Source organism: Somniosus microcephalus, chromosome 33, assembly GCF_052327205.1.
Source record: "Somniosus microcephalus isolate GS21.2 chromosome 33, FLI_Smic_1.0, whole genome shotgun sequence".
Taxonomy (NCBI): domain Eukaryota; kingdom Metazoa; phylum Chordata; class Chondrichthyes; order Squaliformes; family Somniosidae; genus Somniosus; species Somniosus microcephalus.
The window spans coordinates 26,404,478-26,422,294 of record NC_141019.1 but is presented as its reverse complement, the minus strand read 5'-3'; the positions used below and the strand labels follow the sequence as shown (position 1 = coordinate 26,422,294).

Below are 17,817 nucleotides of genomic sequence, written 5' to 3'. Positions count from 1 at the left end.
GCCAATTCGGAGCAGGACTATCGGATTATCTTCGAGACAAATTTGTTTGCGGTCTCTTAAGTGAAGGAACACAAAAAAGACTGCTTTCTGAAAAAGATTTAACATTGGACAAAGCTTTCAGTATGGCTGTATCATACGAAGCAGCAGCAAGAGGAGCTGCAGAGATACAACAAGAGACACAGGACTTCGGCACCCATAAAATGACACAGGAGTTCGGAAGATGTTATCGCTGCGGCAGATCCACCCATAACCAGAGGGACTGCTGGTTCAAGGGCAAAGCATGCAGGCAATGTGGTAAGATTGGACACATTGCACGGGTATGCCAATCTGGACAAAATAAATCCACTGACAGAAAACAAAAAATCAATAAAGAAAAGTACAGGAAGGTACAAATGATGACGGACAATAGCTCCGAAGACCAGAATAGCGATAGCGACTCCGGAAACAAGAGACTAAGCTGTCTCAAATTACATAATGTACTTGCCAAAGAGGATTACCAAACCATTTGGGTTACCCTCACAATAGCAGGGTCCCCAATTAAAATGGAGCTAGATACAGGATCAGCTCTAACCGTAATAAATCGACGAGATTACGAGAGGCTATTTTCGCATATACCTCTAAAAGACACATCCATTATCTTAAAAACATATACGGGGCAGAAAGTCTACCCCAAAGGAAAAATAAGGGTGCCTGTGGTATACAACGGCAAAGAAATACAAAAGTTGTATTTATACATTCTACAAGATGGTGGTCCACCGTTGTTGGGACGTGAATGGATAAGGAAGATACGTTTAGACTGGCACTCCATTCAGGCACTGACGGTGACCAGTAAGGAAAAAAACAATGATGACATCATACCTGAACGATTAAAAGACATCTTGGCCAACGCCAAAGAAGTATTTCAAGAGAAACTAGGAACCTTGAAAGGCATCACCGCCTCAATAAAAGTGGAAGATACAGCAATTCCAAAATTTTTTAAGGCAAGACCGGTGCCATACGCAATACGTCCGGCAGTCGAGGCAGAGCTGAAGAATTTGGAAAAGGCAGGCGTATTATCCAAAATAGATTGGAGCGAATGGGCAACACCCATCGTTCCAGTCATGAAAAAAACATTGAAAAATAACTCTGAGGAACAGAAAAAAATTCGCATCTGTGGGGACTTTAAAGTGACTGTAAACCCGGTCCTTCACACAGTACAGTATCCTCTTCCGAGGATAGAAGATATTTTCGCCTCACTATCCGGAGGGAAACGTTTCACAAAAATTGACTTGGCACAGGCATATCTACAGATGGAGGTTGAGGAGACCTCTAAAAAGTATCTCACAATAAACACACACAAAGGCCTGTACCAGTACAATCGACTGGTTTTTGGAATACCATCAGCTCCAGCTATCTGGCAAAGAGCTATGGAGCAAGTCCTGCAAGGGATTCCGGGGACTCAATGCTACCTAGATGACATCCTTGTAACAGGAGAAAACGACAACGAGCACCTTGCCAATTTGGAGCAGGTGCTCACTAGGCTGAAAGAACGGGGCCTATGAGCAAACCGCCCCAAGTGCAAATTTTTCCAAAATCAGATATCATATTGTGGCCACATAATTAATAAGGAAGGGTTGCATAAGTCACCTGAAAAAATTGAAGCGGTCATAAAAGCCCAGCACCTGAAAATGTTTCACAATTAAAGTCGTTCCTGGGATTAATAAATTACTATCATAAATTTCAACCCTAAAAAAGGTGTCCCCATTATGACGGCACAAAGACTACAGAGGTGGTCCCTTTTTCTAGGGGCACACCAATACAACATTGAATACAAAGGGTCAAAACAGCATGGGAATGCTGACGGTTTATCACGCCTACTGTTGCCAACGATAGAAGAGGCACCTACAGTAGACCCAGTAGAGATATTCCACTCTACCATAGTGGAATGTCTACCGGTGACAAATTCTGCCATTGAAAGGGAGACAAGAAATGACCCTACTCTCTCACGGGTCCACGATTTAACAGTGAAGGGATGGCCAGCACATGGCGAACCACTGTTGCCAGCATTCTCGCAAAGAAGAGAACAGCTGTCAGTGTGCCGAGGAACCTTGATGTGTGGATCCAGAGTGGTGATTCCACCCAAACTCCAGGATAAAGTGCTAAAGGAGCTTCACGAGGGGCATCTGGGTGGAGTGAAAATGAAGAACCTAGCTAGGGCGTTTGTATGGTGGCCAGGTATCGATGGAGACATCGAAGACATGACCAAGAGCTGCCTAGGATGCCAGAAGGTCCAAGATGCTCCGCCACAGGCCCCTCTACATCCATGGGAGTGGCCCTCATCTCCCTGGCAAAGGGTGCACATCGACTTTGCTGGTCCATTTATGGACTCAATGTTCTTAATCGCGGTTGATGCACACTCCAAGTGGCCGGCGGTAATAAAGATGTCCTCCACCACCACGGAAAAAACCATCACAGTATTAAGGACCATATTTGCCAGGAATGGGCTGCCGGAGCAGATATGTTCTGATAATGGACCGCAATTTGTGTCCGAAGAATTCAGAAAGTTCTTAAAGAACAATGGGGTAAAGCACTACACGTCCGCCCCATACCATCCCGCCACCAATGGATTGGCTGAAAGGTTTGTCCAGACCTTCAAGAAGGCCATCAAGGCCATGGGTAATGAAGACATAAAACTTCAGCACAAGGTGGATAACTTCTTATTTGCATATAGGAATGCAACGCATGTGGTTACTAACCAAACTCCCGCCATGATGTTCTACAATAGAAACCTAAGATGCCGGCTGGATTTGGTCAAGCCCAACATCCGAAGGGACGTGGAGAACCGGCAGTTTCAGGGCATGAATGAAAGGCCAACTAGGGCCTTCCAGATAGGCCAACCGGTTTTGGCCCGGGACTACCGTACCGAGAAATGGCAGCCTGGAACTATCTGCACACGATTAGGACCACTGATGTATACCGTGGACATCGGAGACAGCATAATAAGGCGCCATGCTGACCAAATCATCAAGTCATCCGAAAAGGGACAACCTACACCACCACTCTATACATCTAACGATGAAGTAGAGATACCCATATCTACCTCCGATCCGGTGATACTGGAGCCCGATGAACCCGACACTGGCCTTCAAGCCGAATCAGCCTTGCCAGAAGAACCTACTACACCACCAGAAACTACTACACCCCCGAGGCGTTATCCGGACCGAGTCAGGAAGCCTCCTGAGAGACTAACTTATAATTAATTAATACAGCAATGTATATTATTTTGCATATAACATGTAATTAATAATTACTTAAAATATGATGTACTAGTTAGCTAGAAGGGGAGGAATTGTGGTGTATGTGCCTTTAAGAGCCCCAGGTGTGCGTAATGCCGGTAATTGCCACTTGGGCTATATAAGCCTGTGTATTGTGTATATCCTTTAGAAACCCCCCCCCAGACTTGCTTAGTAAATACCTATGAACCAACTCCTGTCTTCAGTGTCTTTATCTACACACGGACACTACAGTATCTACCCTATTGAATCCTTTCATCATTTTAAACACCTCGATTAGATCACCTCAACCGTCTAAACTCAAGGGAATACAAACCACGTTTCTGTAACCTGTCCTCGTAATTTAACCCTTTTCGTCCCGGTATCATTCCGGTGAATTTGCGCTCCAAGGCCTTCCTGAGATGCGGCGCCAGATTTGTGAGATCTTCATCAACCGATGAAAGACAGAGAAACAGTAAATCCACTTTGTGCTAATTAACTGTCTTATCCTCCACCCCACCTCCCCTCCCCACCGCACCCCATTGTGATATAAACTGAGAATAAGTACAATGAGAAGTAAGAATACACCACTGTATTCAAGCACAGGCTCTAGTACAGAAAGCTTGCTCTCCAGTATCAACAGCTAGCGAACTCCTCTTCACATCATCGCTGTTCCTCAGCCCCAATCTATACCCCAATCTATAGGGATCAAGGAATATGGGGAGAAAGCAGGGACCGGGTACTGAATTTGGATGATCAGCCATGATCTCATTAAATGGTGGAACAGGCTCGAGGGGCCGAATGGCCTACTCCTGCTCCTATCTTCTATGTTTCTATGTAATCTCAGACTAGCTGATACATCACCAGTGGGACATTACTACTTACCCTGTGTTCTCACGGTCCCTCTGAGTGACGTTGCCCAAATGGTGCTAGCTAGTAACACATTACGGACAGCTGTGCTGCTGTGGACCATGGCCCACTGTGAAATCCACTGAGAATGTTTTGAACTACTTCCTAAGAACCTTTTACAGCAATACGCCGTTCCTTCATCGCCGCTGGGTCAATGTCCTGGAATTCCCCCCCTAACACCATTGTGCGAGCGCCATCTCCACACGGACTGCAGCAGTTCAAGAAGAAAGGCCCACCACCACCAGCCCAGGGCAACTAAAGATGGGCAATAAATGCGGCCTTGCCAACGACGCCCACATCGCAAAACAAAAAAAATGCCATCTGTCTGGGTTGGCATTGAATAAATGTAAATGGACAGTAGTCATACCCACTGTGCCATCCAGTCCCTATAATTATCAATTTTGATTGATTATTGATCAATTTTTTTTTGTTTGTTAGTGAATTCGAAAGTCAAAATTAGGAAGGAGTTAGATATATTTCTTAGAGCTAAAGGTATCAAGGGATATGGGGAGAAGGCAGGTACGGGGTACTGAGTTTGGATGATCAGCCATGATCTCATCGAATGGCGGAGCAGGCTCAAGGGCCCGAATGGCCTACTCCTGCTCCTATCTTCTATGTTTCTATTGTCAGTAGCCTTTCTGTATGGACGTTTCATGTGCAATTCATTTGATGCAGGTCTTAAATTTCTGTGTTCCTCGCTTCCTTCCACTTTCAGGAGCTGCGGGACCTCCAAATGAACATGCAGGCTTCACAAGTGCAGGTTGAGATGGAAGTGGCAAAGCCAGACCTGACTGCAGCACTGAAAGAGATCCGCACACAGTACGAGACCATTGCCACCAAGAACGTGCAGGAGGCCGAGGAGTGGTACAAATCCAAGGTACAAACTCAGCGGGATTCCGGAAACATCTACAGCTGTGAAGAGCACTGGTGACTGATCCTGTCGTGAAAGCCTATCACCACAGGCCTCAACTGCCCCATGAGATCAACAAAACCTCCGTGTCTTCCTTGTGAATCAGTTCAGCCAAGTTTATTAATAAGTGACCATGCTTTAAAATTAATATTTTTTTATATTTGTTCCTGGGATGTGGGCAACACTGGCAAGGCCAGTATTTATTGCCCATCCCTAGTTACCCTGAGGTAACTCCAGTCGTAGTGTGGGACTGGAGTCATATGTAGGCCCAGTCCAGGTAAGGGTGGCAGGTTCCTTGTCTTGAAGAACATTAGTGAACCAGTTGGGTTTTTACAACAATCCAACAACCGTAATGGCCATCTTCTTCTTCTGTTGACAGCCCACAAATTACCAGATTTAGCCAGTTCAATTTCACAAAATGGATACATATATATATTTAATTTTATTTCTTTTCCAAGTTTCGCTTCTCTTTTCCTGCTAATGGTGGTTCATGTTGGGTTCTAGTTACGCAGGTGCCTCGCCCCTCCCCCATGAGTTTTCTTCATGTGTGAAGCTTGATGGTGATGGTCACCTGGCTATTTGACCACGGGGGCAGCACGGCTGAGCCCAGTCCTTCACCCATTGTCCACACATGCACACCTTCTACGCAGGCGTCGATGGATAGCTCCTTCCTCCCTGCATGTTTATGCGGTGTTGTCCCATTTGAGTGCTTGGAGTGCTCTAACCGCCTCTGTCCTCGTTCCGCTCAACAGTTCACAGATCTGACGGATGCCGCCAACCGGAACAACGAAACTCTGCGACAGACGAAGCAGGATCTGAACGAATCGCGGCGTCAGATCCAGACACTGACCTGCGATCTGGACGCCCTGAGAGGAACTGTAAGTGGAAAAAAAGACGTGACTTCTAAAGACCCTGCCAATCGGTAAATACAGCTGGGGAGGGGGTAACTTCCCCAGTCCAAGCTGCGGTGGGGAGCGTTTCACACTGGCAGTGTAAGCTGGGTCAAAAGTGTCAGCCTTAGCTCAGTGGGTAGCACTCTCGACTCCGAGTCAAGACTCCTGACTCCAGAGACTTGAGCACAAAAATCTCGGCTGACACTCCAGTGCGGTGCTGAGGGCGTGCAGCACTGTCGGAGGTGCCGTCTTTTGGATGAGACGTTAACCCTCTCGGGTGGACGTAAAAGATCCCACGGCACTATTTCAAGGAAGAGCAGGGGGAGTTCTCCCCGGTGTCCTGGGCCAATATTTATCCCCTCAACCAACATCACTAAAAAAACAGGCTTGTGGGAGCTTGCAGTGTACAAATTGGTTGCCACGTTTCCTATGTTACAACAGTGACTACACTTCAACAAAAAAAGGTACCTCATTGGCTGTGAATCGCTTTGGGACATCCTGAGGTCATGAACAGTGCAGTAGAAATGCAAGATCTTTCTTTTGTTACAAAGTGAAAGAGAATGGGACCTTGGGGGGGAGGCCCGTTGATGAAACCCTTGAGGGATGGGCAACCTGCCCCAGAGGGTGTGAAGGTCACCTTCTCTGTTGGTTTTTGGTTGGGGAGTGAGGGTCACACACCAGTGATGAGGAATCTTTCCCTCTCTGGTGTATTGATGAGAGGAAGTCAGGGGAACTAATTAATAAACTAGGTTTAGTTTGTTACAGCCATTCGTCGTTAGAAGCCATTCTTACTACAATTATACAGGGCCTTGGTGAGACCACACCTGGAGTACTGTGTGCAGTTTTGGTCTCCTTACCTAAGAAAGGATATACTTGCCATAGAGGGAGTGCAGTGAAGGTTCACCAGACTGGTTCCTGGGATGGCAGGACTGTCGTATGAGGAGAGATTGGATCGACTAGGCCTGTATTCACTAGAGTTTAGAAGAATGAGAGGGGATCTCGTGGAAATGTATAAAATTCTGACAGGGCTAGACAGACTGGATGCAGGGAGGATGTTTCCCCTGGCTGGGGGGTCTAGAACGAGGGGTCACAGACTCAGGATACGGGGTAGGATATTTAGGACTGAGATGAGGAGAAATTTCTTCACTCAGAGGGTGGTGAACCTGTGGAATTCTCTACCACAGAAGGCTGTGGAGACCAAGTCACTGAATATATTTAAGGAGGAGATAGATAGATTTCTAGACACAAAAGGCATCAAGGGGTATGGGGAGAGAGCGGGAATATGGTATTGAGACAGAGGATCAGCCATGATCATATTGAATGGCGGAGCAGGCTCGAAGGGCCGAATGGCCGACTCCTCCTATTTTTCTATGAAGAGTCACATTAGCTACTCTGGGAAGCTCTAGAATTAATCAATATTCTGAGATTTGTCAGCATAGACATCTTTAGTCAATTGCAAATACTTATTGATCAAAAGATACGTCTGTGATTGTACATCTTTGAGAATTGTTTTAAAACTTCAGGAAAAGAATGAAGGTTAAAAAAGACTGTAATTTCATTGGTTTAAACTGAGAAATATATATTTGCAAATGTACCTCAGCAACAATTTTTTTATTAGCTTGCATTATGTTCATGTTCACTAAATCCTGATATAATATCACTGATCTGCTAAATAAACATCAAAAAAATACACTTAGTGACAATGTATCAGCGCCATTTAAGCAGGCAGCAATAACAGCTTTTCCTATTGGTCAACCAGATTCAAACGAAGCTGCTGTTGTCAACTTGTTTATTAATAGGCCCGAGTTCATTGGGGCTTCCTATTGGTTCTTAGCCTCTCAGGTCTGTTCCCTACCCATGGTATATGCTTTCAGAGAGTGGTATTTGAGGTTCTTCTTCTTATCGTGTCCACGGACAGTCTATACATAGCCCAGCCAGAACTGGACATATTTTTGCGCCTTGTTGTTGAATTCGGCAAGATCTGCAACAGTGCAGGGTTCCTCTAATGATGGGCATTGCAGGAGATGTTGCATAGTCTGTGCCTCAGTTCCACATTCACAAGTTGTCGGGCTGGTTGAATATCCCCATTTGCTCAGTGACACCTTTGAGCAACCTACACCGGTCCTAAGTCTGTTAAGGCACTTCCAAGTTGCCCAGTTGCAATTAGCTCCTGGGGGAAGGCTTTCATCAAGTAAAATTTCCATCGCTGGGGGTTGTTCAAGACTGGCGAGCCGGTCTTTCCACAAGGCGATGCGGGCTTCAGATGAGGTTGATTGTAATGGAACAACACTGTTCATGAAGCTCTTTCTTGACTTTAGGCGGCTGGGTGTAGGTGTATGACAATGCAGAGGGTGTCTCTCATCTGATGTTTGACGGAGTTGCTCTTTCTTGCTGGCTACCGTTCTTCTTATATCAGGGGGAGCGATACCCGCCAGGATATATAGGCTGTTGGTGTTTGTTGGTTTTAAGCAACCTGTGATAAATCGGCAGCTTGCATTCAGAACGGCATCCATCTTCTTGGCATGAGTAGACCTTTCCCATGCAGGGCAGGTGTATTCGGCAGTGGAATAGCAAAGAGCAAGTGCACTGGTTCGCAATGTTTTCGGGCTTGTTCCCCATCTTGTGTTAGTGAGCTTATTCAGGATGTTGTTTCGTACGCTCACTTTTGCCTTTGTCTTCTCGATGTGGTTCTTGAAGGTGAGGCATCGGTCAAGGGTGACTCCTAAGTAGATAGGGTGCTCGCAATGCGTCAGTGTTGCTCCACACCAGGTTACTTTCAACTGGCGTTTGGCTTCACGGTTTCTGAGGTGGAATGCACAAACTTGCGTCTTTGATGGGTTTGCGCGAAGGTGGTTTTCTTCATAGTAGGATTTTAGTCCCTCCAAGGCCTCAGAAAGCGTTTTCTCCACGGTGTTAAAATCAGTGCTTTGGGCAGTGACACATAAGTCATCAGCATATATAAAACGGCGTGTAACACCGTCTATAGGTTGGTCATTCGTGTAGATGTTGTAGGTTTTTGACTACATCATTGAGTATTTGTCTACAGAATGAGTCATTGCTGCGCCAGCTGCGGGAGATGGAGGAGCAGTTCTCCGTTGAAGCGTCTGGCTACCAGGATACCATCGCCCGTCTGGAGCAAGAGGTTCACCACATGAAGGATGAAATGGCAAGACACCTGAGAGAGTATCAAGATCTGCTCAACGTCAAGATGGCCCTGGACATTGAAATCGCCACCTACAGGAAACTGCTGGAAGGTGAAGAAAGCAGGTGAGCTGGGCAGCTTGGGGACAATCTTCGAACTTGTCACTTGGCTTCATCTGGTGGAGAGGCCAATCCTGTCTCCACTTGATGTCTAGAGACACACAATTTCCAATTGCATTCCAACTATTGGGCCCCTATTGCCTCTAACTCAGCACAGACCTGGTCAAACTTGGCACCTGCCTACACCACCACCTCCAAGTTCCCCTCCAAGTCACACACCATCCTGACTTGGGACATATATTGGCCATTCCTTCATCATCCCTGGGTCAAAATCCTGGAACTCCCTGCCTAACAGCACTGTGGGAGCACCTTCACCACACGGACTGCAGCGGTTTAAGAAGGCGGCTCACCACCAGGACACCTCCCTCCTCCTCTTCAAATAGTGGCATGGAATCTATAACATCCACCTGAACAGGCAGACGGCACCTCTGACAATGCAGCACTCCCTCAGTACTGCAGTGGTGTCAGCCTAGATTATGGGCACTTGAGTTGATAACAGGAGTGTCCCTGAACAGTCTAAAAGTTTGAAAATGTAGAGATTATGAATTAAACCATGATTGTGATCCCTAAGGTGCTGTGATATATCAAATCAATCTACTTGAATGGGCCTCATGCCTAAGGGAGATGGGGAGGGAAGGAGCCAATGATGGACAATGTACAGCATCATAATAGGGGGTCCCCGAGCACCACAAATCCTATTAGAAGTTGAGGAATTACACCTGTGGCCCAACAGTGCTGCACAATCGGAAGCATCAAAAGCATTCCGATCCCCCACCAATTCTTTGCAATATTCCTTTGAAGCTAAGTTTGAGGTCAAGTATTCTGGAATTAGCAGTCACTATCTGTTTCTTTGTCTCACTAGGATTGCAGTCCCGGTCCAGTCCTTTTCTTCTCTCGGCTTTAGAGGTGAGTCTGTGAGGGTTTAGAAAATATATAAAACGTTTAAGATGGTAACCTTTCACATCAGCGTGCCCGGAGACCGTTTGATAATTCCTGTTTGTGTTTGGCTGTCATATTTTAGACTATGATCACAATGCAGATATTCAAAGCAGGAAGACTGTGTTAATCAAAACCATTGAGACCCGCGATGGAGAGGTGAGAATTACCAATTGAAAGAGTTGTTGTGTCTCCCGTCTTTTTTTTGAGAAACGGGGATTGCTTAAAAAGTGACGTTTTTTGGGATGTCAATTATTGGATCCTCTTCCCTGGAAAAGGGCCTTCCTTTTCCAGGTAAACCAAACCCAAATCTTAAAATTAGGGATGAGAGTTCAGATTAATTCACACCCACCAAAATGTGGATATAGATATCCCTCCATCAACCATCAGGGTGATGGATACCCCATCACTGCTCACCAAACCAACCATCAGAGAGATGGATACCGGCAATAGATACCCCATCACTGCTCACCAAACCAACCATCAGAGAGATGGATACCGGCAATAGATACCCCATCACTGCTCACCAAACCAACCATCAGAGAGATGGATACCGGCAATAGATACCCCTTCACTGCTCACCAAACCAACCATCAGAGAGATGGATACCGGCAATAGATACCCCATCACTGCTCACCAAACCAACCATCAGAGAGATGGATACCGGCAATAGATACCCCATCACTGCTCACCAAACCAACCATCAGAGAGATGGATACCGGCAATAGATACCCCATCACTGCTCACCAAACCAACCATCAGAGAGATGGATACCGGCAATAGATACCCCATCACTGCTCACCAAACCAACCATCAGAGAGATGGATACCGGCAATAGATACCCCTTCACTGCTCACCAAACCAACCACCAGAGAGATGGATACCGGCAATAGATGCAACAAAAACTTGCATTTATATAGCACCTTAACATAGTCAAACGTTCCCAGGCGTTCCACAAGAGCGTTATCAGGCAAAATTTGACACCAAGCCACATGAGGAGATATTGCGCCAAAGGCCTGGTCAAAGAGGTAGGTTTGAAGGAGCATCTTAAAGGACGAAACCTCTCGACTCACCAAACCAACCTCCAGGAGATAGACAAGAGTGCTTTGAATAGGTATCCATTACTCCGATAGTTGGTAGGGAGGATAATTCAAACAGATAATTACACACACACACTCACATTAGTCATCAAGAAAATGGACAATCTGGGCGACCAGCTCCCAAGAATGACAGGGTTTACGATTTTGTTACACAGACAAAATCTTCCCCCCCCTGCCACCCCCCCTCCATGTTTAACTGGGATTCTGAATAGTCTCATTCTCTTTGATCGCAAATCTCACTGCCAAGCGTTTCCTGACTTTTGACAGCAATGATCATATGCACAGTTTCGGATCTCTTTCATTTGACTTGCTGCCTATTGCAGATGCTTAATTTTTTTAATGTAATTTCTTTCTTTTCGTTCGGCAGGTGGTAAATGAATCCAGAAAGGAGCAACAAAACGAGCGTGATCATTAAACAGTCACAGCCTCAAACGATAGTTTGAGTTTGGGAGCTGAGCAAAGCAGATGCAGAAGAGAAGACTGAATTTTCATTAGCCCTCAGACAGTTTCCATTTATCTTTATTTCTGTGGCCCGTATTTAAAGCTCAGAACTGTAACAATTCCCAATCATTCCACTGCACTGTAACCCTGGAGACTCAGCCTGGGCAGCAAGCAAACCCAGGGCCGGACACACACTTTAAATTCAAGCACCTAATGGGCTCCTTATTCAAACCTTTACAGTTCTAAGACTACACTTTTTTAAATGAAATTCTCAAAAGTATGCTGCTCCCCTCATCTCCTATGAACTCGTCTGCTCAACGATGTCATGAATTCAGCAACTAATTACAAAGAGCAGGCTGATATTCAGCTTACAACTTGCGCAGAACAGTCGTAGGAAGGAGCTTAGCAACAGGAGGAGGCCATTCAGCCCCTCGAGCCTGTTCCTCCATCCAATTAGATCTGTATCTTAACTCCATTTGCCCACCTTGATTCCATATCCCTCAATACTTTTGCCTAACAAAAATCTATCAATCTCAGTTTTGACATTTTCAATTGACCCCCAGCCTCGACAGCTTTTTGGGGGAGAGAGTTCCAGATTTCCACCACCCTTTGAGTGAAGAAGTGCTTCCTGACACCACCCCTGAACAGCCGAGCTCTAATTTTAAGGTTATGCCCCCCTTGTTCTTGATTCCCCACCAGAGGAAATAGCTTCTCTCTATCTACCCTCTCAAATCCTTTAATCATCTTAAACACTAGTCCATTGAAACCAAGGGGAGGAATATAAACCTGAGCAGGAGTTTCCCAGGAGTGTAAACCCCGATGGCCTAGTGGCTAACATACAGACCAGAAGGCCCCAGGTTTGTTTTCCAGGCTGAGTTCAATTAGTTGACCACAGTCATGACAACAATTGGGGCTGGAATTGGCGCCAATGCCCCGGTGAGCAAAAGCTAGTGAGGTTTCTGCTCCCGATCGCTCTCCAGGGACCGCTGCTGGGAAGTGATGTTGCATGCAGATGTTGGATGTTTGGATGAGGACAGAACTGGGCTTGAATGCGACTCCCTCATGGTTAACAGCCGACTGACACTCAACGTCCAGCCTCACATGTCAAGAGTGGACATGTGGGTGGTACCAGAGGTCTGACGGCATCCATTTAAAAAAAATTCGTTCACATGATGTGGATGTCGCCGGCAAGGCCAGCATTTATTGCCTGTCTCTATTTTCCCTCGAGAAGGTGGTGATGAGCTGCCTTCTTGAATAAGTGGCTCGCTCGGCCATTTCAGAGGGCAGTTAAGAGTCAACCACATTGCTGTGGATCTGGAGTCACATCTCGGCCAGACCGGGTAAGGACGGTAGATTTCCTTCCCTAAAGGACATTCGTGAACCAGATGGGTTTTTACAACAATCCGTTAGTTTCATATTACTGATACTTTTATTCCAGATTTATTTTAATTAATTGAACTTAAATTCCCTAGTTGCTGTAGTGGAATTTGAACTCTACGTCTACTTGGTATCATTAGTCCAGGCCTCCCAATTATTAGGCCAGTAACATAACCACTACGCTACCGTACCTCTAGTACCTTCAGGAGAGAGCAAACAAAAAAACAGGTCCCTCCCTTTTCTCTGGGGGTGGAAATGCCTCAGGGCTTTTTCTCGATTCCCTGATGGAAATCGGGGATTTGTCAATTGGGGGATTGCAGCTGAGAAGGGAAGTGCTGCCGACCAGTAGCAGCTAGTGTGTTGGCACAGCGTTCTGCCTTGCTGTTGCTCGGAGAGTGCTTTCAAACATAGCAAAAAGCCTTTAAGATTATATGTGGCTTTAATTAATCCGCTCAGTTTAGCTTTGTCCTTTACGTTTTTGAGTGATAGATACATTTATGTGGTGTACGGTTTAAGTGGAATTTTAGTTGCAAAAGCATAGAAAAACCAAAAGGTCACATTCATCATAAATGAAGTGCTGCTTTTCATAGAATCATAGAAATTTACGGCACAGAAGGAGGCCATTCGGCCCATCGTGTCTGTGCCGGCCGACAAAGAGCTCTCCAGCTTAATCCCACTTTCCAGCTCTTGGTCCGTAGCCCTGTAGGTTACGGCACTTCAGGTGCATATCCAAGTACTTTTAGACACTTTTCACAACATTTTAGCACGTTACCATCAGACTCTGGCTTTACCGGACGTTTAGTGAAAGAGTGCAGCTGGAATGGGGAACTGCAACGCAACCAACGTTGCCCCGCATCGAGCGGGAGGTCCCGCGCAGGCAGCTCACCAGCTGCGGCCGCTGGAACAGATACCGCGCAGCAACTTTAAAGGGACCGCGCGCAAAAAAAAAAAAAAAAAAAAAAAAAAAAAAAAAATTAGAGGGGACATTGAATGCAACCGGTTAAAGCGGAGCCTCATCGGCCCTGAAATGACTCCGTGGGCTACTAGTGGGAATCGCTCCTGTGAAGCACCTTGGGATGCTTTACTGCGTTAAAGACGCTATATAAATGCAAGTTGTTGCTGTTGTCCATCTACTTGATGGTGTTTGACTGAAATATCTCTCTGCTATTTTAGCGGAGATGTTGAGACGTTTACAACAAAGGGGTTCGCACCTCTGCTGAAATAGCACCGAGAGGCATTTCAGTTAAGCATGTGCTTGTTAGCACCCCACGCCGTAATTACAGGGCCACCATTATGTGTGTTAGATACAGGAAGGGCTTTGAGGAAGAAAAAAAACCTAGGGGGAAGCCTCAGAGGAGAGCAAGTGGCAGGAGATGATTCATAAAAGAGGCCCATTTGAAATCAAGAAGTGATGTTGCTGCCAAACGCGCAGCCAGCAGTTGCGACAAAGATGCGCGTTCCCACAATGGAAGGGACAGGTTCAAGGCACTTTGGCTCAGACTGCAAAATGGTGTCACGAGTTACGGTCGATGCGTGTGCAGATTGCGTGAGGGTCACATCCGTGACTTGACGTGGAGATCAGTGGTGAGGAGAGAAAGTGACAGTGGTTTTGGGGGAAAGGTAGCAGGGAGAGCCCCGGGGAGGGTGGGGCACTGTTTGGGACGTAAGGACGCGCGTCAGAAGGCACGGCAGTCTCACTTTGCTAATTCTCCCCCTACGAGTGGTTGTGGGATTCCAGTACCTCGGTGAAGCTCACAGCCATCTGCTGTTCAGTGGATGAACAGAGGACGTTCAGCAAATCACACGACATGGCCATCTTGATTGACTATCCTGCAGGAAATCTAACCTGTGTAAAGGAATCCAAGATGATGTGACCAGTGACGCAATTAATGTCAGTGTTTAAATAAGAAATCCCAAAATATGCTATCTCCTCCCTCCTCCCCCCCCCCAACAAAAAAAATGTAAATGGCCGGCACGGGCTCGACGGGCCGAATGGCCTCTTTCTGTGCTGTAACCATTCTATGATTCTATGAACCAGTCTATTGTGTCCAGTTTTGGGTGTCTTATTTCAGAGAAGATGTCAAGGCCATGGAGAGTGTGCAAACGGGATTCACTAGCCTCTCCTCGTAACTAAAGCCTCTCGGCCCTGGTATTATCTTAAAGAAATTGGGGCTCCTCTGATTACAGCAAAGAAGGTTAAGGGGAGACCTGATCAAAATGATGAGGGGTACCACCGAAGTACAGAGCTGCTGGACAATCTGGTGTATAAGTCACATCCTCAGGTACGTTTTCATATAGGCCACTGCCACCATTTCAACTGTTTGTAAAGAAATGCCAGCTATACAATAGGGGAGTGCCTTACTTATACACTCGACTTATACACTACATTTTATGGTGCCTGATCAACTCTGTTAAAATGAGGTCATAAAGATGCAGCAGTTCCTGAAATACTGCACCATCGACACCAGTAACAGTCTGTGCTACAGAACACGCCAGTGGAATTCAGATCAACATTTCTTCAGACGGGGAATGTTCCCACACCAGGCTGTTCAGTGGAGTCGGTTCAGATAGCAAAAGGCAAATCCAAAGGGTGATTAGTGGCTGGGGCAGTTACAGTACTGTGTGCAGCATTGGGCTTCAAAAGGAAGGATGTTGAGATAATAGAGGGGAGACAGCATAGATTCACTAGGGTGCACACTCACGAGGATGCAGATACACGAGGATGCTGCCTGGTGTGAGGAAATACAAATACGAAGAAAGACTTGAAAAATTGGAGCTGTTTTCCTTAGATTGGAGGAGATTATGGGGAGATTTGACAGATAAAATTATGAATTGATGGGACAGAGCAGATAGAAACAGATTGTTCCCAGTGATTGAGGGTGCTAGAACGAGGGGACATAGAGGTAGGATTAAATGTAAGTGATTTAGGGCAGAGAGCAGGAGGAACCGTTTCACACAGAGGGCTGTGAGGCAGTGGGACGCACTACTGGAGTTAGTGATTGAGGCAGAGACCATGTCCACATTTTAAGAATAGGTGGTTGAAGGAAGGGGGAATAAAGCGATATGGGAACAGGGTGAGTACACGGGATTAGGATTACTGCTCGTGTGGAGGATAAACACCAACACGGATGGGTTGGGCCGAACGGCCTGTTTCTGTGTTGTAACTTCTATCTAAGGCTCGGAGACGGAGACCTAAAGCTCGGAGCCTCAGGAGAGCCCTAGGCAGAGGGGGGCGGGGGGTGGCTATCTGTTTGGAAGCTGACACCGACACCCATATCAGCCCAGAATCGTTCTTTGTTTAGTTTAGACAGCGTAGAACAGAGAGTGGAAGGTTGGAGATAATGAGCATGCAGCAAGGGATCCTCTGATGTGAACAAACACATTTTTTAAACATAAAAATACAAGCCTTGTGGCTCCAATTTACATGAGGTGGCTGTTGCTACAGTGAATTTACTGGTTTTATACACTTTTTAATATCGGACTCCTGGGATTATACAGTGTGTACACAGCGACAGACTGTGTTCACTATTTAGTTGGTAAATCCACTAATTTTATAACCTTTTTTGACAATAAACTGCTTCGCGAAAGCTCGTACTTCAGCAGATCTGGGGTCTGTCATACTGTGAACTCTTGAGCAGGCTGGTCTTAGTATTTAGCCTGCCTGTAAACCCCTCTAAGGAGCAAGTGCTTTCAGGTCTGCTGCTTCACCTCTGCCTTCCTCCCCAGCCCCCCTGCACTGTCTGCTCTCCTGAAGCACCACCTTGTGTTGCTAATGCCACACTTCTGTTCTCTATTTGCAAGCCAGCAGCAACAGAAACTCAACAGAGTGAGTGAAAATCAAACTAGTTACAGCGTCACGTTATCGTAGTTAGAGCATTGTAAGAATGGAGCATTATACACACGCTGGAACATGACTAGGCTTAGAGAGGTCGCAATGAAGTTGGGGAACGCTTGCCTCAGGTTAGTCTTGGCGGTGTGAAAATCGCTCGGTTTCGGCAGGTTTTACCGCGACAGATTGGCGAGGCGATGCGTCTGGTTCCGTTGTAACGTGTATGTTTGGGAAATAAAACAAAGTACTGTGCTTCAGAACCGTGTTATGTTTGTACAAAGTATAAGGTCGTCAAGAGTCCTGCCGTCTTTCGGATGAGACGTTTTAAACCAAGGCCCCCGTCTGCTCTCTCAGGTGGACGTAAAAGATCCCATGGCTACTATTTCGAAGAAGAGCAGGGGAGTTCTCCCCGGTGTCCTGGCCAATATTTATCCCTCAACCAACATCACTAAAACAGATTATCTGGTCAATATCACATTGCTGTGGGAGCTTGCTGTGCACAAATTGGCTGTCACGTTTCCTACATTACAACAGTGACTACACCTAAAAAGTACTTCATGGAAAGTGCTTTGGAACGCCCTGAGGTTGTGAAAGGCGCTATAGAAATGCAAGTCTTTCTTTCTGGTCTGTACTTATCTGTGTAATCTTTCTGAAAATGGCCTGCACAAGCACAGGAACAGGAGGAGGCCATTCAGCCCTTCGAGTCCGTTCCGCCATTCAATGAGATCATGGCTGATCTGCGACCTAACTCCATCTACCCGCCTTTGCCCCATATCCCTTAATACCTTTGGTTAACAGAAATAACAGGCACCCAAAAACCCATTCAAACTCCCCAGTGGAGAAATAAGGACAAAAAATCAGCCTTCTGTTACAAGCACAATTTTGTCGTGCTCCTGGGGCAAATGAGAGA

General features: G+C 46.2%; 1 protein-coding gene across 1 annotated transcript in view; it reads left to right on the top strand.

The window, feature by feature from the left end:
* prph (peripherin) overlaps nucleotides 1-17,167 on the top strand; it is a 33,911-nt gene extending 16,744 nt beyond the window's left edge. Inside the window, exons 4-9 of the mRNA XM_085972768.1 lie at nucleotides 4,876-5,037; nucleotides 5,823-5,948; nucleotides 9,010-9,230; nucleotides 10,087-10,130; nucleotides 10,246-10,319; nucleotides 11,628-17,167. Of these exons, the coding sequence (XP_085828894.1) occupies nucleotides 4,876-5,037; nucleotides 5,823-5,948; nucleotides 9,010-9,230; nucleotides 10,087-10,130; nucleotides 10,246-10,319; nucleotides 11,628-11,675 (675 nt within the window). The 3' untranslated portion in view covers nucleotides 11,676-17,167. The remainder of the gene's footprint in view (nucleotides 1-4,875; nucleotides 5,038-5,822; nucleotides 5,949-9,009; nucleotides 9,231-10,086; nucleotides 10,131-10,245; nucleotides 10,320-11,627) is intronic.
* Nucleotides 17,168-17,817: the final 650 nt, after the last annotated feature.